This window comes from Balaenoptera physalus (genome assembly GCF_965194825.1).
Source record: "Balaenoptera physalus genome assembly, chromosome: 1".
NCBI classification, from domain to species: domain Eukaryota; kingdom Metazoa; phylum Chordata; class Mammalia; order Artiodactyla; family Balaenopteridae; genus Balaenoptera; species Balaenoptera physalus.
Window position 1 is genome coordinate 115,690,006 of NC_138882.1, and position 26,455 is coordinate 115,716,460.

A 26,455-nucleotide genomic window follows, 5' to 3' on the forward strand; every position below is an offset into this window, starting at 1 on the left:
ACCCTGACGGTGTCTGCTAGCATTGAGGGGAGAGTGAAGACGGAAGGAATGGTAGTTACGCGTTCCATTGAGAACGGCGAATGTGAAAATGATGCTAAAATTGTCATTAATTGGGGATGTGCAGGTTAAATATCTCTTCATCCTGAAAACTAAAAAGAGGAGGAGATATCATGAGAACTTTACCTATATACACGAGACCTAATCATATATTTGCTTTCGCCTCTTCTTGAAAAGATAAAATTTCAAAAGTGCTTCAAGCCCTAGAGCACTAGGAGAATAGGGCTTTTAACACAGTGGTTGTGTGAACTAAATTCCCAGCAGTTCACCCTTAGTGTGTAAGCTTCGCTTTCTTTGATGCTTGCCATTCAAATTAGATTAGTGTGGACGGTGTCTCTACTATTGTTGCTAATATTGTCACTCACGTTATTATACGTGGTCAATTCTACACCAGGTTTGTGTATCTGGAGCACATGAAGGAAGCCAAAATGTTTGGTGAGTTACAAGGAAGATAGCTGTCAAAAGCCCATATAAGTTACTCTGGAGGGGGGATGGCCCTCATCCAGAGCTTGCTGACTTACAATTGAGTATAAAAGATAGCATGTCATGGGCTTGAGGCAGAGACACAGGTTTGCAGCCAGAGTTGAGAAAAACAGAAGTATAGAAAGTATAAGCAGAACTATAAAACAGGGAAATATGGGACCATTTGATGTAGAGATAAAAACTAAAATACCACACCAAGTTTAATAAACTGTAATTAGTATTCATAATGATGACCCTATGTCCTCAAAAAAAAAAAAAGAATAAGTGATATTTAGGATGCTCAAAATATGTAAGATGACCATGAAGTAATTATGTATGTAGTATGTTTTAGGTAGACTTACCTTAGAAATGACAGAAGTCACTTTCTTGAAAAGGAGTGAAGCCTTAGTTGTTTGGAAGATTTGCTTATGTGGGCTATCTCATTGCTAGTCAGTGCTAATTAATGAGGCATTGATTGTGTGGCAGTGAGGTGGTTTTTTGGGCCAGTTGCAGTAGGTGGGAAGAAGGGAGGGAGAATGATATAAAATACTGAGAGAAGGAATTAATTATTACTGTAAATAATGGATTAGTGTAGTTTTGGTATATTTTTCTGTGCAGATCTTGGAACAAAGCCCTTTTTGTTTTAGGAACTGGCATGCAAAGGATTTTATTTTCAAACTGACCACTTGAAAGTATTAGAACTTGTCTCCACATGAGAAAAGGTGAATTCCTTCTGGCAGAGTGGTCTCCGAAAGTTCACTTGAGAGGAAAAGAGAGGAGCTAGTTGATCCAGAGTGGAAAAACACTGAAGAAAAGTTTTCCCCAAAATAACACACAGATTTCAGGAAAACAAAAATTGCTTTGATTGAATGTGACAAACTAAAAAAAAAAAGTTGAGCTTTGAAACATCATATGACACATCTGTTTTGAAAGGTTGCTTTGTCAGATACAGCTGTGTGTTTTACAGTACTTTATTGTGTGTGGAGTTTTATCATGAGCATGCTCAGTAGATATCTTTCTGAACAGGTATCTCATTTATCCCAGTTTTAAAATTTGGGGGTAGAGTTTATTAAACAACAGTACATTAATTTATTTTATATTTATCTTTATGTTAGATACAATGTGATTGAATCAAACCCCTCTCTTTTAGCCTTTTGTTAAACTGATAGCTCTGTTTAGATTTTATCCTTTCAGAAGTTGCTTATTGACCTGGGAATATCCAAAACTTTTGATTTATTGCATGGCATGTTTTAAAAAATTGAGATCACAGATTTCCCTAAATACCTTTAGCAAACCAATGCCACTTTGTTTTTTTGCCTTCGTACCTACAGTAATGTAAATTATTGGTTTAAAAGTAAAAAAAAAAAAAAAAAATCTTCCAGTTGTAGGAAGGAGTTTTTGTGCATACTAGATATAATTGCCTAGATCCCTGAATGAAATTCACTGTAGAGTGTATTTCCTCTATTTTTAATGAGGCTGTATAAGAAAAGTTATGCACCTATGCTTTTTGTAAAATAACTCTTGAAATCACTGACCCTTGCTTTATAATAGGCCTCTTAAATTCAGACTTAGGAAGAATATTTTCTTATCAAAAGAACTGATTTGTTTCCTTTTTATGAGATCTTGGAAACATCACATTTTCTTTTCTACCTCGACTGCTAGGAAACTCAGAGCTAGGTCTGGTGCTCAAATGAAGTTGTTTCCTAAGTTCTTCAATAAGGTTTTGTTTTGTTTTGGTTTTTTTCATATCCACTTTTTAATTGATTGGCAGCTGAAGTTTTCTGGGCCTGTTTTTTTCATTTTTCTTTTTTTAATTTTTTATTACCAGCCCCTCAATTTCCTTTCTAGAAGTAGTTGAGTATATAAATAATAAAGGAATATATAGCATGACATTTTGGTTGGATCAGTAATTTTCTAGGAATAGAGCCCATTAAAACTGGGGACTCCGGTCAGACCTGTCTTGGTACATTAATTTTGCATCTCTGGGACCAGAAGCCAGGGCAGAACTTACCTAAAAATTAGGAGGAATTGGAAGCAAAGGTCTTTTTACCAAAGATTTTATAGAGGCCTCAAACTCTCAGGATGACAGTGAGGGCATCGAACTACATGGTACCAAAGTTCCTTTAAACTCTAATATTCTATGCTTCCTAATGCAAAAGGAGGTTGAAATAGATTAAGAAGTATTTTTTTCAGAACATATTCCATAGTTGGAGAGATGGTAATAATAATTATAGTTATATGATAATAGAAATGAGTTAATCCTAAGAACAGGTTTTGTTTGTTTGATTGAAGAATTCATTACTCAACAAGTCTTTGTGAACACCTGCCTTATGCCAAGCACCATGCCAAGCACCTGGGTGTATAGAGAGTTAGCAAAAGGAACATGGTCCCTGCCTTCATGGGGTTTCCAGCTAAGTAGAAGACACACAAACACATGCCAGAATAAATGAAACAATAGGTTTATAACTAAAAGCTGATACTGGGTATAAAGGAAAAGTGTAATAGGTATGACAGGCTTATGGAGTCGCTAAATTTAATCAGGTATGAAAATGTGGTTCTGGGCCAGGGCTGGTTAGCTGGGCACAATCCTTCTGTCTTTCGAAGGTCTGTTGTCCCTCGGTCTACACTGAGAAGTCCTATCAATGGTGGTGTTTGATTGGCCCATAACTACTGTGAACCTTGGAAATTTCAGCTCCCTCAATACTCCTGAGCCTTTTGGCTTCACTGTGAAAGGAGCAAGAGCACATTAGTTCTTCATAGATTTCTCTACAAACTATCAGCTGTTTCTTTCTTAACAGAAGCACCTGAGCAGCGAGCTAGCTTGCTTGAGGAAGGACTATGGTTTTGTATTGTAATTGGATTTGACGTATCACTGATGCTTGGTGATTTGGCATTCCTGTTAAGCATTCCTACATTCCTTTAACAACCAATTGTTGAGTGCCCTGACTATATATAAAATCCTTAAAGTAAATGTAGTTTAGTTCATGGCCCAGTTTGTACATATGGCTGTAATTAGTAATATTTTGCATGGCCAAACCAAAAGTTGGTAGATTTTCCTTTTTTAATCTCTTGCCTCCTATTTATAATCAGGACCAGTGGTTACAGCCTTTGATTCAACTCCCGAACAGTTGTGGTTTCCCCCTTCCGTCCTTTCTGACCATTCCCCCACTTACAGCTTCTTGTCTTGCCACTTACCCAGACCCTGCACCCCAGCCCTAACCGAGGGCTCACCAGTCCCCGAGAATGCTTGTTGCAGCGTGTTATACCTCTGTGTTTCTGTGCATGTCCTTACGTCTGTTTTCTCCCATTTTTTTCTTTCTCATCAGACACCAGTTTACTAGAGGTAAAAAAGAAAAAAGAAAAGAAAAGGAAAGAAAATTAGTTTAGCGACTATCTTAAGTACAAGTTGAGGTCTGAGAGACAAATTTGGTGACATTATCCCTCAGGGTTAATGAGGAGTGGCTTTCCAGCCCTGCAAGTTTCACTTTACCATAAAATGTTGCATTAGTAGGAATTAAATTATAATTTTTATTGGTTACGTACCTAAACTGAATTTAATATTTTGACTCCAGATCAATTATTTTCCTTTTAATAAAGAAGTATTCTTAAAAAAAACCCTATTTTGTGTATCTCAAAAGCACAGTAGGAGAAAACAGATTTCATTTTCTTCCATCCTCCAGATCTTCAGATTTGTTCTTGGTCCCTGTGCTGAACCATTTAGGCAATAACATTCCATAAATTCTAATCTCCTCATAAATGAATTCTGTAGCCGGTTTTCCCTTCATTCCCAGCTTCCTTTAGACTTGTCCAAAAAACAGGAACAAGTGCACCATCTTATCGATGGAAAGTAAATGATGAGAAAGTTGGCCACGATGGTGCCAGATTACTGTCTTTCTGGATTGTGGGAATTCCCTGGAGGCAGAAACATGGCCTGTTCTCACCTTTGGGAGCTGTACTTCCAGATTGTGCTCAGAGAATAGGAATTTTTACCCTAATACTGAACATAGTTTTATTTTAATCCTCCCCAGGGCAATTCTTAGAAATAATTTTTGGGGAGTAATGGCTAGGGAGTAGTATGAAAACATCTTATCTTAGATATTTTATTAATCATTCTAAAAGCTCATAAAGAAAACATTTTTTCAATTGGAGAAAATATTTTCATTTATTTATTTCTCCCCCCCCAGGGGGCTTTATGTCTCTAATAGTAAGTGAAATTTGTAAAGTATTTGCATGTATAGGGTTTCATTTGATCTATGAGTCGAGCCTGTCATAAAGTAAGAGAAAGAGAGATTATGGGAATCTTAAAGACAAGGTCAAACACCTAATAGTTGGCAGACCTGGATTTAGAATGCAGTTCTTGGATCTCCTGGTCCAGTGCTCCTCCTGTACCACTATGTCTCTAATGCAAGGACTCTTCTCTTGCAATGCCCAGTGGTGACTTCTGGGACGTGTTCCTTCTGCTACCTTTTCTCTTCAGGTTATAAAAAAATATGAAACAAAACAACTCCACATCCTCACAGAGTTGCGTAAATCCCCTCTGATACTTTTCTGTTGTATAGTGGTATCTTGCTTAGATGGAAGGGTAGAGTGTCCTTTATAGCTTGGCACTTCCCAACACTTGGAGAATTTAGATTCTTAAAGAAGCTCTGCCCACTGTTTCCCTTTGAACATTTAAAGACACAACTTGAACACAGGAAGTTCTTCAACATGGTTGCACCATGATTTCAACGCAACAATATGCAGCTATGCAATGGCTTTTGGCCCAAGAAGTTGGCGGTTGACTTCTTGGAAGAGGGTTGGTTTGTCAAGAGAAAGGTTTGGATTTAGATATTCACTTGGAGAATGAATGAAACTACGATAAGATATGCTTAAGGAATTGTTCTGTTTAAAAAAAAAAAATCTGGCTGTTTTTTCCTGAGAAATCCACAGTACAGGTTTTAGAATGTTATACGCTCTTCTGCCTATCTTTTTCCTATCAAGGATAAGCTTCAGCCGTAAGCCAGGTTTTATTGTTGAAAAACCCAGGTGGGAGCTGTGGTAGAAGGCCCCCCTTTGGATTTTAATGGTGGTGCATTCCACAGCTCCATCCCCAAGGAGCTGTAGCTCCAGTGAGTTGTAATGTAAGATGGTATAAACACGAACATATGTTGTGTACGCTGCGTGAGCTTGGGGCCTTCCAGGTGCTTTTTCCTGGACCTTTGTTTTTGCATCATATCCTAATGCTTGTCAAGTTCCCTCTCATAAAGCTCAGTTAGAGCCAGGCTGTGCTGTTGGCCGAGAAATCACCTTGGGTGTCCTTTCTTACAGATTCTTGCATCCTGTGGAGGTAGAAGGGATTTTCAGCTCAGGGGCAGAGTAGATCCTGCGGTGCCAGTCCCACAGTCTGTGGGAGTTTGTCCCTCTTCGCAGCTGACAGCATTGCGGAAGTCCCTGTGGGACAATAACAGAAACCCTTATTAGCCAATGGTGTTGTTGGAATAAAATCTCCCCAGTGAAGTGTCTTGGTCCCAGACTATAATGTTACCCCTTGATTCCCTCTGCATCTTTACCACTTTTATTACAGCTGAACACACGCTCCTCATTAGTACTCTGGGTGATACGGGGAATCAGTGTGCTGGAAATTATGTGGAATAGGTACCAGATGTTTGTGTCAACTTGGTATGCATTGGTGTTTAGAATGCTTAAGGATCCCATTTATTAAATGTGAAAATTACTTACTGTACCTTCCCCTAAACAATAACTCTCCCCCTCCCCAACCCCCAATATTTTTCTTTGTGTTGCATGAGGTGTGATATTAATTTCTTTGGGGACAGATTAAATTTAATGTGTGTGCAGCAAATGCATGTGTTCCCAAATGCTTTGTCTGCATTTTGTCAAGTCTGAGGGCTGGCCTGCAGCCAGTGGGGATGTGGGGTTCTGTAACTGAGACTGGAATGCTATGTTGCAGCTAAAGGATATAATGAAAGGGTGAGTCCGTTTACATTTTTTTCTTTAAGTGGAACTGGGAAGTTAGACATTCGTGTTATAGCCAGACCTTAGGAACATTTCCCATGTGTGCAGATAAGCAAGCATTAGTGAGAAAGAGGAAGACAGTTGGTAAAATGAGAAATGAGCTTGTGCTTTCTCATTAAATTTATGAAGTCTTTTAAGTCAACCAAAAGGTTGCAAGCGTGAACCAAGCAGTTTATTTTATTATATTTTATTTTATTAGACATGAATTAATGTCTGTGTTTGGCTAAGGCATTGGCCTGTTCATCGAGTCCTGAGGTGAAGGACTGGAGAATGCAGGGCAGAAGCAGGCAGTGCCTTGTCATGGGAAGAACTTGGATCTGGAGTCTGAGAGACCCCAGATTCGAATCCCACCCTGCCACTTACTGATGGTATGTGACCTTTGGTAAGTTGCTTAACCTCTCTGAGGCCCAGTTTCCGCCACCGTAAAGTGGGAGTTTTAGCACAATCTCTACAGTGGTGTTATGAGGATTAGAAACAACATGTACACAGCATGTGGCTCAGAGAAGGTGCACGATAACTGTTTTCATGAAGAATTAAGCCCTCGCTTATCACAGGGGTCCCACCATATGCTTCAGTGTTCCTCCAGGTGGCCCAGCTGCTGAACAGAGGGCTCTGCTTGGTGAAGGAGGCCACTTGTCAGGGCCAGCTGGTGAGTTTCTCACCACAGGGTTTACTTGAATTTGTGCTGCCTTCAGGGCAGTGAACGTTTTTACTCAATAGAAGTAGCATTTTATAGAGGAATAGGGGCTGTGTGTCTGTCCCGGTGGCCAAGGAGGGTGTACGGAGCAGGAAAAACAGAGTCTGACTTAAGTTGGATTCTTTTGGGAATTACCCCCAAAGAATTCTGGACAGGCCATGTACTAGATGTCTGGAATAAACAGAAATATCCAGATTGGGAGGCAACAGTGAGGAACATCTCTGGGGGTGTGTTACTGTCAGGAAGCACTTTACTGAAATATTCACCCAGCTCTGTGGCTTGCAGCAATTTACTTATAGTGGGCATAATATCCGTTCTACCCACTTTACAGAATTTCTGTAAAACGCTTTTTAATTATAAAGTACAGTGCAAGGTTAACAGGAATGTTGCTTATGAATATTGTTGCTTTCAACCAGCATTTCTTTTTTTTGGCTGCGTTGGGTCTTCGTTGCTGTGCGTGGGCTTTTCTCTAGTTGCAGCGAGCGGGGGCTACTCTTCATTGCGGTGCGTGGGCTTCTCACTGCGGTGGCTTCTCTTGTTGCGGAGCACGGGCTCTAGGCGCACGGGCTTCAGTAGTTGTGGCTCGTGGGCTCTAGAGCGCAGGCTCAGTAGTTGTGACACACGGGCTTAGTTGCTCCGCGGTATGTGGGATCTTCCCGGACCAGGGCTCACACCCGTGTCCCCTGTATGGCAGGCGGATTCTTAACCACTGCGCCACCAGGGAAGCCCCTCAGCCAGCATTTCTTTCCTCTGTCATCTGTGCCCTGTTGATTCTTACTGTGGTAAAGTAGCTTTTGCTGTGCCACTCAGCGTCATCACCAGAGCATGTGCTCACTTGCCTCTGGAGTGTGGGGGAGAGATTGCTCAGGGGAGGAAGGGCTTTGGGTTTCTAGCAGTGGCCACAAGAGAAACTCCCAGCCCTCTGAGGCTGTCAGTGAGAGCCTAGCAGAGCTCACAGGTCACCGCAAAAGTGAGGACTTGAGTCAGATAGGGTTTCGGAGCATGTTTTCCTGATTTCTGAGCCTTTGTGACTGTGAGGTACTGTACTTGGGCCCCATGGTGGTCGTGTGAGAATCACGGCCACCTGCCTACTTCAGGCTTGTGTGGTAGCGCCTGGGGAGGGGATCAACTCTTCCCAGGTGGAAGCTCTTCTAACTGGAGTTGGAGCTGGCATTGTGTGGGCAGCCCGCTGTGGACACCACCGTGAGGCCGGTGGGGAAGGATGGGAGACCAGTTTCTGGTGGCAGGCCGTGGCTGCAGGAGAGGGGCAGGAGGGCCTGGGGGCCGACCCAGAGGGTGGCAGGATGAGGCCGGGGGTGTGCTGTGCTACGGGAGAGGGAGGATTGTTACGCCACCTGGAGAGAAGGGTCTTGCCAGACCGTGTTTGGTATGAGAGGACAAAAACAGGTTTGCATTTCCTGCCTTCTGTGACATTTGAGGGTGGGGAAGCCCTGATGAAGACTTGATCCTTAGCAGCCAAAAACGTCACCTCCTTCAGCTCAGGATCGATTTTTTTCGCTTTACCGTAAGATGGAAGCTTTGGCTACTAGGTAAAGAGTCGAAGGAAGAACTCTAAGATAGAGTCTCTTATTGGTATGAAATCCTTTGCACATGGATCACCTCATTGTTCTTTCCCTTTTCCTCTCTTACTCCCTTCCGTCATTAATATTTGAGTGCATACTGTGTGCCAGACATTATGCTGGGCTAAGGGATACAGCAAAAAACAGAATGATTGGGTTCCTTTATTTTGTGGTATTTGTAGTCTTTGGGTGTATGCAGACGTTAAACAAATAATTGCACAAATAATTATATAAGTATGACCACATGAAGTGCAGTGAAGAGAAATAGAGAGTATGAAAGATGTATATCTAATGTTGTAAAAGAGGTAAGAGAAGCTTCCTTGAGAGATCTGAGTAGGAGTTCATCACACCAAGGCAGAGGAAAGGGATAGGAATGGTAGGGAAAGTGTTGCTGAAAGAAACCTTGTATGTGCAGGTCCCGGTGGGAAGACGGTTGAAGTAAAATAAAACCTGTATATTAATTAACGCAGGTCAAGCTGTAAGTGTCAGAAAACTCAAAATAATATTGGCTTGAATAAGAGAAAAGTTACATGTGTTTCATATTAAGAAAAAGAAAAACAAAAAACAGTCCAGAGCTAATTCAACAGCTGCATGTTTATCATGACCCAGGCAACTTCTGTCTTATTGCTTTGTCTGACTCAGCATGTTGCTTCCATTTTATGGCCTAAAATGGCTGCTTTAGCTCTGTTCATCACATCTGTATTCCAACCAGCAGGAAGGAGGAAAGGGCAGAAGAGCACAACTCCTTCCTTTCTTAAGAAACTTCTTAGAAATTGCATGTATCACCTCTGGTTACATCTTATTAGCCAGAATTTCATCACATGGCCATACCTAGCTGCAAGCATTAGCTAGAACTTCCAGTACAATGTTGAAAAGGAGTTACGAGAGGGGATGTCCTTGTCTTGTTGATCTTAGTGATCTTGATCTTAGTGAGAAGGCTTTTAGTTTCTCACCATTAAGTACAACATTAGCTGTGGGATTTTTTGTACACGTTCTTTAGAATAGAAGTTCCCATCTGTTTCTAATTTGCTGAGTTTTTTTAATCACGAATGACTGTTAGATTTTGTAAAACGCTTTTTCTGCTTCTATTGATATGATCATGTGATTTTTTTTCTTTAGCCAGTTAGCGAGATAGATTATATTAATTGATTTTCAAATGTTGCATACCTAGGATAAACCCCACTTGACTGTGGTGTATAATTCCCTGTATACATTGTTGGATTCGATTTGCTAATATTTTGTTGAGAATTTTTGTACCTATGTTCACAAGAGATATTGGTCTGTAGTTTTCTGGCAGTGTCTAGCTCTGGTATTAGGGTAATGAGTTAGAATGAGTTAGGAAGTATTTGTTCCGCTGTTATCTTCTGAAAGAGATTGTAGAGAATTGGTATAATTTCTTCCTGAAATGTTCAGTAGAATTCACCAGTGAGCCCATCTGGGCCTAACATTTTTTTTTTTTATTGGAGTAGAGTTGCTTTATAGTGTTGTGTTAGTTTCTGCTGTACAGCAAAGCGAATCGTTTATTCATATACATATACATATATCCACTCTTTTTTAGATTCTTTTCCCATATAAGTCATTACAGGATATTGAGTAGAGTTCTCTGTGCTTTATAGTAGGTCCTTATTAGTTATCTATTTTATATATAGTAGTGTGTATATGTCAATCCCAATTTCCCAATTTATCCCCCCCTTCCCCCCTGGTAACCATAATTTTGTTTTCTACATCTGTGACTTTATTTCTGTTTTGTAAATAAGTTCATTTGTGCCTTTTTTTTTTTAGATTCCATATATGTGATATAAGTGATATCATATGATATTTGTCTTTCTCTGTCTGACTTACTTCACTCAGTATGACAATCTCTAGGTCCATCCATATTGCTGCAAATGGCATTATTTTGTTCTGGGCCCAACATTTTTTAATGAAAACTTTCACTTTACAGAGATACTAGCCCTGGAGGCAGGTCTGAGTCTGAGGCCTTGAGCGACTGGGGCAAGCTTAGAAGGGTTACTTAAGTTCATTGAACTCACTTTCCTGTTCTTTACAATGAGGATAATACGACGCCTTATGGTGGTATTGAAAGGATGTATAGCACCTAGCACTGCCCAGCCTATAGTGAGCACTTAATGGGAGCTATTTATTTACTTACTTGCTTGCTTACTTTCTTTACTTACTTACTAGACCAGACTGACATTGTGTGTTGAACTGTTGAAGGCACCATGTCTTATATACCCTTGGAGGATGGGGTAGATAGTTCCTGGTTTTTTCCTTTTCCTTTCCTTCCTTTCCTTCCCTTCCCCTCCCTCCCTTCCTTCCTTCCTTCCATTTTCTTTCTTCCTTTCTTCCTTCCTTTCTTTCTTTCTTTCTCTCTCTCTCTTTCTCTCTCTCTCTTTCTTTCTTTCTTTCTTTCTTCCGTCCCTCCCCCCCACCCCTTCCTTCCTTCCTTCCTTCCCTCCTTTCTGGGTCTTTTTGGCTTCAGGATGTATTAATAATATGTCGAACTTTTTTCTTTTTTAAACTTGGAGGACAAAAAATTCATCAAGGCACCTCAACAACCAACACTACTCTAGTGTGTCTGATGGTCAGGGACACTCTATACTGAGCATATTTAAACATTGACCCCAGTGGGTCTCTTTAAAGTGCAGCTCTTCCGTCACTTGATCAGAGTGTGCCTTGTACATTGCTTTCTCTCTTTTTTTGACCTTAGACTGACTTGTATAACACATGGCTGGAGCTGCAGCCCATAAAGTGGGGGTCTGCCCTGTCTTAGACTCCGGTAGGACAGAGAACAGACACTCTTAAGGTGAAGAGTGCCCATTTTCACTGCTGGGGGCATCCCCTCTCTGATTCCCTCCCCCTTTGGGTAAGACCTTATCCTCTGGTTTGTTGCCAGTGGGTTTTCCTCTCACCCAGTGTGGAGATGAGCAGTGTGGTGACTTAAGGAAGACCCTAATGGGTGACGGTGGTATGTAAGGAGGAGGGCAAGTCAAGCAGATTGCAAGCCTTTTGCAGATGTGTTTTAGGTGGAACTATAGTCCAGTCAGAGCTTTGTACATACATACAAAAATGGAACTGAAAAGTATTTTTATTTGTGCTTAATTTGTGATAATGGGAAATTCATGGCAGGAGACTGTGAAACCAATTCAGAAGGGTTTCCCAGTGTGGGTAGCAATAGCTACTGCAAGTCGCCAGGGTCGATTAGGAGTAGGAGACTTCTTCTGGAGCTCTGGGCTGTGAAATATGTCACTGTGACTGGTGAGGGCAGGAGGAGGGGGTGGGGGCACCTGCTCATACTGTTGGCCGTGCTTGGGGAATTCAGGGAATCATGCGTCCAGTACCTCCTGACTTTGCTGCCGTGACATCTTCCTTCACCACCTCTGTTTCTCAGAAAGCAGCTGGGCACAGGAGAGCAATACAGAGGGTGGCAGTGATTATTTGAGAAGGTACATACTTCATTTCATATAACAGTTGATAACTGTTATCAACCTAGATAATTTCCATGAGTTCTGAAATAGACTTGCACACCAGGTGGGATGTCTGTGTATAGCACAGCAGTGGGGATACAGGATTGTCTGCTTTGAACTGTGTTTGCATTTTAGACCGGGGCTAATCCCAGAGAGTATTTTTATTATGTAGAAGTCAGGAAGAACTACTTGGGGTGCATTCAGGTCTTTAATCGGGTTCCGTTTGGAAGGTCGGGGTTTAGGATGCTGTATGTTCAAGTCCCAGTCTCGTCAGCTAATTGAGGACAGCACCAAGCTTACAGAGGTATGTGAGGTTGAAGTATCGCTGAGTCCTTTTTATTTCTGGATGTCCTTCCCTATCAGTTCAGCTAATGTGTGTCACACCACTGTAGCAATGTTTCCCTTATTAGCTCCTTACAGCCAAATCCAAGTCCCCAGAATGGGGCCCTAATCACTGATCAGAGAGGGGGCAGTTTTTTCTTTAAGCTCAATGATTCATTTAATAAATATTTTTTGGGCATTTCCTACATGTGAGGCACTGTGATGGGTGCTGAGGATACAAAGAGAGTAACCCACAGCTGTCAGGGAGGTCCCACTGGACTGGCAAAGACGGACATATACACTGGTGGTTACAGTGTAGAAAATGAAACAGCCGAGACAGGCAGAGGAATTATGGGAGCACAGAGGAAGTGCACCTTCCTCAGTTTGGGATGTTCGTTTTGGGGGTGGAGGTAGAGCGGACGAGGAATTTGGGAAAAGGAAACAAGCTTGAATAAAGACATAGAGTGAGAAACATCATGGTATGTTTCGAGACCTTTAAGCCACGTGGGGTTCCTGGAGGTGGAGGGCTTAGGCTGGAGAGCTAGGAAGGGGCTAGATCAAGAAAGGCCTTCGTGTGCCAGGTGAAGGAGCACAGACCAGCAGTTCTCAAGGGACGGGACATAACTGCAGGGCTGGGTGGGGCAGGTCTTTGCATCTGGAATAACCATTCAGTTGAGGACCACCCTGGGTTAGGTGAACCATGTCTGTATGGAAGGCAGCTCGGAGAGCTTGAGACCAGAGGCTCCTTTCAGGAAGATCTGCAGTTGTCTAGGGACGGAGACAGTGAGGGCTGCAGGAAGTAGAGACGGGAAGGAAAGGATGGATTTCAGATTTAAGTTCTGATTGCTTAGAGGAAGCGAGAATGAGGAAGCAGGAGCCAAGCATGCCCAGGGTTCTACTTTTTCTATCTGAGGCTCTGCTCATATCCTACCTCTCTTGGGAGGATCTTTCTGACCTCTCTCAAACTTTGCTGTACAACTCTGGCCTCAGTTGCCTCTGCTCATTGCATCTTGCTTTTTGTATGTTCTTAAGATTGTTTTGCTTTCCCTAAGAAGGGGAAGCACTTAAAAAGGTAGAATCTGCATCTTATACCTTTTTGGGTGCAATTTTAGGTGTCTAATGTTTATGCATAATATCATTGGGGCTTTCCACAACTTATTCTATTTATCTCTGGTTTTCTTCTAAGAGGGGAAGGAAGAACTGAACACAGATGTCAAATGGGAGGTTTCCTCCATCCAGAGGAATACATTCGTGGCTTGTGTGTCTAAAAGGGAATTTAATCAAATACACATCAAAAGCATCCAAAAGGAATTTAAGAGATTGGGATTTTACAAGAATAGACTAGCTTTTTTGCCATTTAGTTCTGGAAACAACTTACCTGGAAAGGCACCTCTGGTGGGTTGGCAGTGGCTTGTATATTCAGAACAATTAATTTAATCATGGCACAATTAATTGCTGATTCTGAGGGGTTCATGTTTGTGATTCCCTCTGCAGGTCCAGAGCCCAGCACCCAGTGTGAACTGTCGCCTGTCAATGCCTCCCATCCAGTCCAGGCCTTGATGGAGAGCTTCACCGTCTTGTCGGGATGTGCCAGCAGGGGGACGGTGGGGCTGCCCCAGGAGGTGCACGTCCTGAACCTCCGCACTGCCGACCAGGGGCCCGGCCAGCCACAGAGAGAGGTAGGCGCAGGTGCCAGCTTTCTACCCGCTGCCCCTAGGAATTTGCAAAGACATTTTTCTGGATGAAGAGTCCTTTTCTTCCTTTCTGGGTTTAACGAGGATGCTCATGTATGAACATAAGTGGGGAGGAGGACACAAAGTACACTCAAGAGACAGAGAAGGATTTCAGTTAATGCAGAAGGATTGCTCTCTGGACTGGGCAACTCTAAGACTTCTCTCTAGAGAGATTTTTCAGCTTTTCAACTTTCCTGGTCCCCCTCCCTGCCTCATATTGGAAAGAATGTTCTTAAGAATTTCATTTTTAAAACATGGTTGTGAAAAAACAAAATAAGGTGCCATTTCTCTATTATTGTAAAATGTCTTTCTCATCTTCTCCTGTGCCCTGTCTTTCATCTTTCTTTGTTTTGTCTTGTGGACCTATTGCTCCTGCAGGATGAGTCAGAGGAAACAGAAACACTCTGGAATAAGGATGGCAGTACCTTGTATGTGCATGAAAGCGCTGGGGGTGGGTAGCTCCTTATGTTATCCAGGCAGCTTCTTGAAGACTGTGGTGGTCTTGGTGGTGGTGATGATGACCCAAGCTCATAGTGACTCAGTATTTCCTCTATCCTCAGCCCTGTTTGAAGCACTCATACACTTATTCCATGAAGTCCTATTACTACCCTCAATTTACAGGTGACAGGCGCAATGGTAACTCACTTGCCCAAGGTCATTGCCATAAGAGAGAAATGGCCTCCTCTTTCTTGTGGCTCAGAAATGACCTGGGTTGTGGATAATGGTCCCCCTGCTTCTTTTCAGATAACACACAGTTGTCATTCTTTCTGTTTCTAAGCTTCTGTGTCAGAAATGTTATCACTCAGGTATTATCTCTCCAGGAAGAGAGAAACCACAATAAACCATGATCACAGGGAAGTGTAGACAAACTAATACAGAGCAGAATTTATCTTTGAGCTTTCTTCTGGTCAGGAAAGTTAATTTCCAGAACTGTTTGTTTATGTGCCTCAACCACTCTTCTTTTTGTGGTGGCGGGGTAGGGGGGTAGGAATAGGAGAGGCGAGGTGTCCAGAAGGAAAAGCAAACTGATTTAATCTTGTGAAAGTGTGCAGAGTTGGCTTATTTCAAAGACAAATCATCTAACCTTTCCAGCTACATTGGAAATTATTGTTAATACTCTTGGTTGCTTGCCATTGTTGCTGCAACACATATTTCAGGTCGGATTTCTTTATCCCAGTAATGCGTCTTTAATTCTTAACTTATGGGGGAGAATTTGGGTGGGAGGGAAAGGAAGGCAGGAGGAAGTGCAGTTCCTATGAAGCCTTGCTGACTCCAGCAATTCTTTAGTGGCAATAATTACTCATATATGCTCTCTCAGAAGAACCAAGAAGGAAAAGCAAGTCCGAGCGATTACAGAAGCGGCAGAAATTCTGCGTGCTAAATTATGCGGTACTGTTGTTGATTCTGAAAATAGATGCACATAAGACTACTGAAGCAAAAGAAAAATACCTCAAGGAATGACAGCAGAGCTCTCCCACACTTATATGGACTGTATTAGATCAAAATAGACATGGCTGTACTGAAGATACGGAAAATTAGCTGGCATCAAGGGACGTCGTACGTTCAGTGAAGAAGTAAAGAAAGTGGGCCTACGGGGGGTAGTCTCTAAAACTTGTTTAAAAACCTGAACAATTAAGTATCTCTCATGTTCTTCACGTGTGACTCTGGAGATACAGGACTGCAGCCATGCCAACAGCTTTTTAAAATCATTTGAACTATATGACCCAGCAGTTCCACACCTAAGTGTATATGCAAGAGAAAGGAAAACATACGTCCACATAAAAACTTGTCCAGGATTGTTCACAGCAGCATTATGCATAATAGCTAAAAAGTGGGAACAACCTGAATGCCCATCAGCTGATGAATGGTTAAATGAAATGTGGTACATATATCCATACAGTGGAATGTTATTCAGCAATAAAAAGGAATGAAATACTGATACATGCTGCAACGTGGATGAACCTTGAAAACGTTATGCTGTGTGAAAGAAGTCAGACACAAAAGACACATGCTGTCCAGAGTAGACAAATTTATAGAGATAGAAAGTAAACTGGTGGTTGTTTAGGGCTGAAGAGCAAAAGAGAGACGTGGGGGCTGACTTTATGAGTACAGAGTTTCTTTTGGGGGGACAGAAATGTTCTAAAATTAAATTATAATGATGGTTCCACAATTGAATATGAATATAGTAAATACCATTGATAAATGTCAATAAATGTGACTAACCAAAAACCATTGAGTTGTACTTTTAATGGGTGAATTTTATGGCATGTGGATTTGATGTCAGTAAAGCTGTTAAAAAACTAATTCAACCTGTCAGTATATTAATTACCCGTAAAATTTACCTTAACTATATCCACTTTTTTTTTTTTTTAAACTAGGATTGCTTCCTCTTCCAACCTAAACCCATCCAACTCTTTCTGATATTCTCAGTGGATGACTTGATTTTTATAGATATGCTATTAGATATGGTCTGTGCTAAAAATCACAGCCAGTCACAGCCAGTCAGTTCTGGAGGTTATAGTGGGAGGACCAGAGGTGGCCTTTGTGCATGTCTCTACGAAACATTAAGGGCAAATATTTTTCAAGATGAAATGATAAATGTTGTTGCTTATAAATTAGAAAGGAATGCCCTACTGGCTCCAAGCCATAATTACTTTGACTCTTATGACCGAAGTTGTTGTTTTTCATGATGTACTCCTTAAATGTGAAGGAATTACTAAATCAACCCTATCCCCGCTCCCCACCCCGACCGGCTTGTTTTGGTGCAGGATTAGCATTAAGATCTATTATAAATCATCCCTTCTCTAACATTTTACTAAATTCCTACCTCCCCGGCGCCTTAAGCTTCCTCCGCTGAGGAGAGGCTGCTGCTTTTCCTGTGTGGAGGAGGTGACAGAGCCTACAACTGGAAGTAATAACCGCAGCAGGTTGACAAGATTTGGGGAAACAGTTATACTTAATTAGACAAACAATTTTATAGGCCAGCAGAGAATTTGTATCAGAAACATACTTGCTACAAAAATGTATACAAAGCCCCCTGTGGCAAAGCATGGTTTTGCCATTGACTTCCCTGCTGGGTTCTCATCAGGACAGCACAGACCTGTAGTTGTATTTTTCATCTGAGACCACACCTCTCATTTGTAATCATTGGTTTTGGAAACAACAGTCCTGGAAGTGAACCGGAAACTGGAAAAAGACTCTTTGGCGACAGAGGAGGGCAGAAGAGGGTAAACAGCCCTGAGAGACCAGCTTTGTCTTTTAGAATAAGTGGGGAGATATCATCAGTTTCACCCCATGAAAACCAGCTGCCTGTGCCCTTTAACTTCAAGGTAAAATGTCCCGCCCCTCCCTCACTTCCTGCCCCTACTCTTTTCTGACCACCGCTCGCTCCATCCCCTGCCCCTACCCCTGAGTTCGGTCCCTCTGGGTGTTTCCTGATTCCTGAGAAGGGTTGTAGCACCACCAGAGGCTTGTTTACAGTAACATACTTTCATTAGTTGTTGGAATGGCAACAATTTTGTTTCCGATCATCTAATTTTTATTGTGACCTGCTTTTTCGGGGCGATGCTTCTCTTCTATTTCCCATCTATCTAACTGCTCGCTTATTATGAAAAGCCCTTAGTTAGCAGTACATGTGTGTATAACAGATATGGACGTTTAAATTTATGTATTTGTTTTGACATTGAAGAAGCGACTGTTAATGGGCGTGCCGTGCCAGCGACTGGCTGTAGGGGTGGAGTGCGGATCTGGGAGGTTCCATTGTCATGGGAAAGGGGCCAGGTTTAATAACTTTATCCACACCCTTCAGAAAGCTCAGAACCCTCCATGCTTGTATGTACTTACTTATTCTCTGCTTCATTCCAAAAAGGGATTTGGGATGGGCTTACAACAATAGACATACCAAGAGTGTAAGCAGAAAAGCAAAATGAGGACAAAAGAGAAGTGCAGTTTGTTAGCCATACGGGTTATGTGGTGGGTACGACTGAGTTTGAAATTTGGCTCCAGGCTTCTCGGCAGGCAGGGCCAAATGGGATATGTGGTTAATCACACGTGTGGCTCCAAGTTACTTTTCCTTGGTACCTTCTCTGAGGACTGTGGCATACAATTGTTCCTTTCCTGGTTCTGTTTGAGGGCGGGAGAGACCACAATTGGGAGAAAGAGAAGGAAGTAAACACATCTAAATGCTAACAGTTCTGCTTGCCTCTTAACAGCTCCTGTAGGCCCCAAATAACAGTAACAGCGACCACAGTGGTGGTGAAGTGCCAGCTGTGGGCCAGCCACCTGCCCGGCACCTGTGCCATCTCCGCCCATCCTCACTGTCGGCCGGAAAGGGAGGGAGGCCTAGGGAGGTTCACGGCAGACCCTAGGGCACGCAGCCCATCTCTGAGCCGATGTGTGACTCTACAGTCCAAGGTTTTCCCACACGTCAGTCCACTTCCCTTTCACCGTTAGCTCTGACCTTGCTGCCAGCTATGAAACCTGCCACCCTGTCTCACTTGGCTCTACCTGTTCCACGAGGCAGCAGATCTCTCACCCAAGGTTTGGGTTTCCTGCATAGGCTTGTGATAGCTCTTTCTGATGCTCAGAGTTCCTTTTCGTTCCCTTCCTTGTGGCTTTGGGGCAGTAGTGAGGGTGTTTTTTTGTGTGGCATTGTCTCTTTTTTCCTTTCTGACTTAGAAGGTTATCACGTCAAGTGTCAGTAATTATAAAATGCAGGACTAAGCTCAGGAGCCCTTGCACTCTATGTGGCTGTTAATCCTACACTGAATGTCACCTCCCATCTCTTTTTCACAGTTGATCATTTTCCTCCCCCCACCGCCACCCCAAATAAAACTTTCAGCTGCCTCCACAAAAAGTAACTCACCTGTCTTCTGCTAGTAATCCATGACTTGTAACCAAACTTGCTTGAACCGTGTGACAAGGGAGAACAAACACATTAAGGGACTCTTCCTGCTATGCGTGAAACGCAGGACCTTCAGTGTGTGGACTTTGCCATCTGATTTGACATCTTTTTTGCTTACTTTGAGGAATCTTGCAGTTCAGGGATTAAACATTTTGGAGAGCTCTACTACCTACCTACTTACCTATCTATCTATCTGTCGTCTTTCCCGTTTCCACAATATTAGTAGGTTGACAACTTCTCTCTTTTTGTTCCCCTCCCCCTCAGTTATTAAAATATAATGGAACAGTGCAGGGGTAGGTGGAATGGGTGTGTGTCTTACCTTTACCCATCACCACTAAAAGAACTGATAAAAAATTTCAAGACTGGTTTTTTGGAGAGTATACACATGAGAGCAGAAATATCAAATGAACACTAGCACACTGGTTCCCTTCCTTCTCTTATCCGGGACATTTTCCCCTCTGCTGTTATTCATGAATGACTTCCCAGTGCTAGTCCTGTGTATATGCTGGGGAAAAAAACCTCAAACAAACTCAAGGCTATTTATATTTCAGAGATCTTGTGTGCAGCGTGTGCTAATAAGCAAGTGTCACAGTAAACTCCTCACACACAGACACTATATACTGATGAAATTCAGTTACTAAACAAACACCTTCCATGTGTAAATACTGCCTGGTGTTTGTTTAAATGGAAGTTGTTTTGGAAGTCACCCCAGGCTGACAGGTAAGGTTATCTTTGAACCGGCCATTTTGTCACAGACCTACAGCAGATCTATGAGAAAGTTAACACCGACAACGCGGGTCACATTTCTCTAAAGCCATTCATCTCTCTTTCTCTCTCTTTCCCTTTTTCTTTCTCTCTCTCCACTTCCCTCTCCCTGTCCCTTTCTTCTCTCCTCTCTCCCTTCCTCTTTCCCTCTCTCCCCTCCTCCTCCCTTCCCCCATTCATTTGACTGTTGTTCTGGAAATTATTTCATTAACTTGAAAGGCCACTGAACCTGGCTCTTACATAGGATTGGAGGCCCTAAATGAATAGGGCAGTCACATCATTTAAAACAAGTTGCCACTTCACTTGAAGATACTCCGTGCAGGTTAAATGATAACACCTTGCTGTGCAGTATGAAGGTGCCAGGCCAGGACTGGACAGAGGAGCAGGGCTGGGGCCCAGGCCGCTAGACCTCCGGCTGCTGTTTCCACAGAACGCAATGCAGGCCGGGTAGAACTGGCCATGCTAGTCATTGATGGTTTCTAACACGTTGGGGCAAGATGTTCAATCTGAAGCTACAGCTAACTTTCAAATGAGAACTCTCCAAAAACCCAGTCTTGGAATCTTAGAAAGAAGTGAAAGCAGAAATCAGAGTGATAATAGTAAACATCGAGATAGAGCAAATAAATTAGGACACAAGAACAAGTGAAGAAGTTATAACGTTCCTACCAACACGCTGGTTAGCCATGTGGCTTAAACGTTGCCATGTATCACAGTAACACTGCTCTGGGAAAGCATGCCCCCTGCCCCACAGAAGGACTGAGCCTGGTTGGACTCTGCCATTTTAGCATGAGGTGATGCCGGTTATGTTCTTTGCTGGCTGGGAGCTGACAGACTGAAAGAGCCTCTCTCCTTATTGCCTCTTCCCCAGTCTGGAGGAGAGGCTGCCTTGACTCCTTCTAAAACTTGTCCAGCAGCAGCATTTTCCAACCAGTGTGGTGTTTGTCTTTATGGAGGTTAGGGTTACAACCCTGATCGATGCTGCTGTTGCCATGGTAACTTCTCTTGACTTTTAAAAGATTGTATAATTTCCCAAAACTGTCGTAAGAAAATGTTTCTAACATTTTCTAGGCGCACCCTCCACATTTGAAAATGTGACTTTTTGGAGAGTATTTTTAAAAAAGCAACAGACCAAAGTAAGGAGCGGGTGTGCAAATCTGAGACCACGATGTGCTGATTGGGCAAAGGCCCAGTTTGTGTTGCAGAGTACCCAGATATCCAACTTGTATTTTCTTGTTTCCGTTGCTGATTTGCTATCTTGACATTTTATTTGAGAATGTCAATTTGCTTGCTAATACCTCTGATTTAAATGCCCAAATTCTGCAGAAGAATTTATTACTTTCAAGAGTCCCACTCCTCACTGTGTTTTCTAAATATTTCTGTGGAGATTACACACATGTTTAATGATTTTACTTTCCTTTCTCCCACAGTGAAGAGGCCGTGTATGAACTTGGCCCTGCTGATCGCCTCTCTGTACTATCTTGTTTCTCTTTTCCTCACCTATCCCACACCTTGAATGAGTGAGTCTGTGTGTCCTGCCTTTCCCTTCTTTCCTCTCTGCAGCCTGACTTCTGCTCTCCTGAACTTGTCTCTGGAGATGCCCTTTTGACCCAACTCATAGTATGCTGGGACTGGAGAGATGCCCTCGAGACAACCTAGTCCTAACCACCTTGTAGGGCCAGGGAGTGAAGCGATGACTTTTTCACCATCAAACAAGAATTGGTGCCCGTGCTGGGCTGGACCCCAGGGACCCTGACTCCTATCGCAGAGTTCTTTCTACCGCCTAGCCTTTCCCCACTCTTACCCCTCCTCGGCTCCTTTTTCTCTGCCCCTTTTTCTGGCATCTCTCTCTGGGTTTCAGGATATTACCTTAGCTTGGTTCTCCTTCTACCTTTCCATGTGTTTTTCTGTTTCTTTCCCAACTGGTCTTTCTTCCTTCTCAGGGGTCTTGACTGAAGTGCAGTCCTTGGCCCTTGTTTTCCCCTGTCTACTCTCCCTGAGGTGGCTTGTTTGTTCTCAGGATTTGGGTTGTCACCTCCATGCCAGCAACTCCCAAAACTCTCTCCAGGGTCTCCAAAGCACCCTACCTCTTGTGTCTTACCTCCAGCTCCCTACCTCTCATGTTTTACCTCAAGCTCCCAGGTGCCTGAGCTGTGCTGTGGAGGAGTGGCTATCAGTGTGGTTCTACCTGGTGTCAGATAGAGGGCTGACTTCAGCCCTGTTGCTTCCCAAGCGTGTGACTCTGGGTGAGTTACTTAATTCTCTGAGCCCCAGTTGCCTCATCTGTAAAATAGAGATGATAGTAGTTTTTTAGAGGGTTCACTGAGGATTGAGAGACGTCTCTCTGGCCCCCTTAGGGCTGGCGTGTGTGCCTGGCACACAATAAACAATCAAACACTAGCTCTTTTCTTATCTCTAAAATTGACTATAAGAACCTTTCTAAGCCAGTCTTCTCCTTACCCCTGTGCTGGTTTACCAGTCCAACTTCCCTGTCCCATCAATGGCACTGCTACCATCTGTCTGGGGACTTTTGAACCATTCACTCAAACCCTATATTTGGTCAGTGACCAAGTTTTATTGACATTCCTCTGGAATTTCCCGAGTTTCTACGCTCCTCTCCACTTAGCTGCAGCTCCTTAACCAGTCTCCAGGGACTGGTGCCTTCAGCGTTAGGCCCTGATTCTTTTGGTTCAGCTTGTGGACCACTTCATAAAACTGATTTTCTCTAAATAATACTCCTATAATTGATTCATTCATCCATTCATTTACAGACTTATTCAATGAATTATTCATTGAGAACCTACTGTATACTAGGTAGACACTCTGCTGGATTCCTGCTCATCTTTATGTCTTCAGCACTTATTGGGGGTTGAGGGAGAATAAATTTAACACAGTGTGACAAATAATATGACCATTATTTGTTATAAAATTAACAGAAGTTTGCAGGATCCCAACAGAGGGAGTGGTAACTCTATCTGCAGGGGAGGGAAGGATCCAGAAGAGAGCATTTAATGAAGGGCTTGACAGTCAAGTAGAAGTTACTGGGCAGAAGGGAAGGGAGGCTTCAACATGCACAGAGGGAAGAGCAAAACCATGTGTGGAGGAAAGTTCTTCCTTGTACATGGTGTGGCTGATGTACAGATCAGGGAGTGGCAAACTATGGCCGTTGGGCCAAATCCTGCCTGTTGCCCATTTTTGTATGTATATAATTACATACCGTAAAGTTCACCTGTTTAAAGCGTACAAGTCAATGGTTTTCAGTGTATTTTATAGAGTTGTGCAACTACCACCACAATCTAACTTTAGAACATTTTTAGCACTCCCAAACTTGGTACCCATTAGCAGTCATTCCCCATGCTCCCACCCCTGCCCTAGGCAACCATTAATCTACTTTCTTTATAGATCTGAAATTCTGGAGATTTTTTATAAATGGAACCACACAATATGGGTGACTTTTATGACTGGCTTTCTCACTTGACGTAATGCATTTGAGATTCATCCATGCTGTAGCGTGTATTAGTTATTTCATTCCTTTTTATTCCTGAACAGTATTCTGTTGTATGGCTATACCACATCTTGCTTATCCATTCATCAATCTGATGCCTGTTTTTGTAAATAAAGGGTTTTTTTGGGAGAGGGTAAATAAAGTTTTATTGGCACATAGCCATGCCCATTTGTTTATGTATTGTCTGTGGCCCCTTCCTCATGACAGTAGAAGACTTGCGTAGGGTAACAAGACTAACAAAGCCCAAAATATTTACAGTCTGGCCACTTGCAAATAAAGCTTGCCAACCCCTGGAATAGAGGATGGGGCAGTGATGGGAACAGTGATGGGGGTGAGCTGGGGCCTGGGAGTGGAAGATGAGGCTGGAAAGGCCGAACACGTAAGGATTTGGACTTAATCCTGTGGCTCAGTGTTTCCCCAAGTGTGTGTGGGATGTGAACCCCCTGCATCTGAATCCCTTGGAAATGCTTAAGTGCAAATTCCTGAGCCTCACCCCTGACCTTTCAGCTGACTCTACTGCCCCACAGCTTTTTCTTAATTCCATCTGAACTTCTTTCTTAACTCTCTCAATCCTGGCCATGTTTGAAGCCCACGCGTTAAGTCTTAACTCTTCAGCAGACCCTTTCCTGATTCCTTTATCCGCCTCCATTTCCCTCTTTTCTAAATGTTGCTCTGAATTCCTGCCCCCGCCCCTTCCAGTCTGAACTTCCACAGAGTATGGGATTATATGTTTTCTTGTATTATTCGCTGCTGAATCACCTGTGTTAATCTTGCACAGTCAGCTGGTGAGTGGACTTCTTAAGGCCAGGAACCAAGTTGGACTCTTTTGCATTGTGATATTGGGTTTTTGCATAGTGCCGAGGACGTTAAAGTATCACTGTAAGTCTTCTTAAGCTCCTCCCCTTTTCCACAGTGTACTTTTATTTGATTTCATTATATCAGTGGACTTGGTGTTTTGTCCCCAGTCCCCCTTAACTGCTATAGCTGAGCCAGGTATCCTCCACTTTGTATTATGGCTTTGATTTATTTTTTCTAATTAAATCTCATGCTACTGCAATTTACTGTATATTCTCCAGATCTCTGTGTCAGCCCATTTCTGAGTTTTTGTTACATTTTTCTTTTTCTAAAATATTTATTTATTTATTTGGCTGTGTCGGGTCTTAGTTGCCGCACATGGGATCTTTAGTTGCGCCGTGCGAACTCTTAGTTGCAGCATGTGGAAACTAGTTCCCTGCCCAGGGATTGAACCCAGGCCCCCTGCATTGGGAGGGCGGAGTCTTAGCCACTGGACCACCAGGGAAGTCCCACATTTTTCTTTACTCTTATGGATTTTAGTCCTCTGCTAGTACACTAGTTAGTCCTTTCCCTCAGATGGGTAAAAGCTATAAATGGCTTTTGACTCCATGCTACTCCCTTGGGTAGCTCATTTGAGCTGAGCCTGGTTTGAAGTTGGGCCATTGAGAACAATCTGTCCTCATGATGTAGGCGGTGATTCCTGGCCAATTCTTAATGTTGCTGGAATTAATTAAACTGATTCCTCCAATTGAAAGAGGACATTTTACTCTACCCTGTATCGTTAAATACTTAATAACTTGATTTTTTTATTTTGTTTTTTTGCTCAGTGAGCACTTAAAATATCCCTGCCTCTATAGTAATTTGTTCCCTGTTTAATGTGGCTTTTTCCTTTGTTTACTCTGGACTCAAGTCTTTGTAGCTTGTTTTCTAAGTCAGCCCTAAAGTTGCTGGTCATTGGATTTGGCAGCCTTTTCAAGCTTTACCCACCAGAACCCTACAGGAAGTTGTGTGTCGGCCAGAAGAGTCTGTTTATTTAAAGCATGGTGTCCAGCAGAAGCAATCCATTTATGAGGGTCTGGTCTTAAAGATACAGGAATCTGAATCTGTTTGGAAGACCTGCTGCTTTGGCTTCCATTGCAGTTGTGTTCTCTGGGCTTTCCTTTCCAGGTTGCCCAGGCACCTCAGCTAGACGGGTGGTTAATTGAAATAGCCCTTTCCCTGAAGCTCCTTGGCCTTGTCTGAAATACTAAAACATCAACACCCAGGTACTAGATAGCCCTTCTAAACTCATAAGAATGAGGTTAGTTTTTAAAAAATACATTGTCTTTTATTAGTTTAGCGCTATGTGCTAGTATTCTGATGGGATTTTGCTGAGTGCACTCCTGAGTTAGAATGCTAAAACTAAGGTGAAATGGCTGTACTTCTGACTTCTGGGTGCTGTGCTTTGCCCGCAATCGTCAGGCGTTATCTGGGTTCTAGTTCAAGACACCCTACCATAGTGCTTTATTTATTTATTTATTTTTTAAGATTTATTTTACTGAAGTATAGTTGACTTACAATGTTGTGATAATTTCTACTGTAAAGCGATTCAGTTTATACATATATTCTTTTTTTTAAAAAAAAAATTAATTAATTAATTAATTTTTGACTGTGTTGGGTCTTTGTTGCTGCACGCAGGCTTTCTCTAGTTGCGGTGAGCGGGGGCTACTCTTCATTGCGGTGCGCGGGCTTCTCATTGTCGTGGCTTCTCTTGTTGCGGAGCACAGGCTCTAGGCGTGCAGGCTTCAGTAGCTGTGGCACGTGGGCTCAGTAGTTGTGGCTTGCGGGCTCTAGAGCTCAGGCTCAGTAGTTGTGGAGCACGAGCTTAGTTGCTCCGCAGCATGTGGGATCTTCCCCGGCCAGGGCTCGAACCTGTGTCCCTTGCATTGGCAGGCAGATTCTTAACCACTGCGCCACCAGGGAAGCCCTATACATACATTCTTTTTCATATTCTTTTCCATTATGGTTTATCACTGGATATACAATAGTATTTTATATTTATGGCATTTTCCACCTGAACTACAGAGTCCTTTGACTAGATCTAGAATTTTTACATCCCTTGGTGGAAGAGAGGCAAATTGCAGGTAAGATTTGGCTTCTTTTGAAGATAGACTAGATTAGGTGT

The 26,455-nt window shown here is 42.6% G+C and overlaps 1 protein-coding gene across 14 annotated transcripts in view; it reads left to right on the forward strand.

Moving 5' to 3' along the window:
* The window catches only part of TGFBR3 (transforming growth factor beta receptor 3), a 198,569-nt gene that overhangs the window by 71,012 nt on the left and 101,102 nt on the right, over positions 1-26,455 (forward strand). For 13 of the 14 annotated variants that reach the window (XM_082476818.1, XM_082476814.1, XM_082476817.1 and 10 more), the window contains one exon: positions 14,088-14,272. In XM_082476818.1, coding sequence (XP_082332944.1) covers positions 14,088-14,272 — 185 coding nt within the window. Of the gene's footprint in view, positions 1-8,244; positions 8,267-14,087; positions 14,273-26,455 lie in introns of those variants that run through there. The other variant, XM_082476812.1, reaches the window with a different exon arrangement.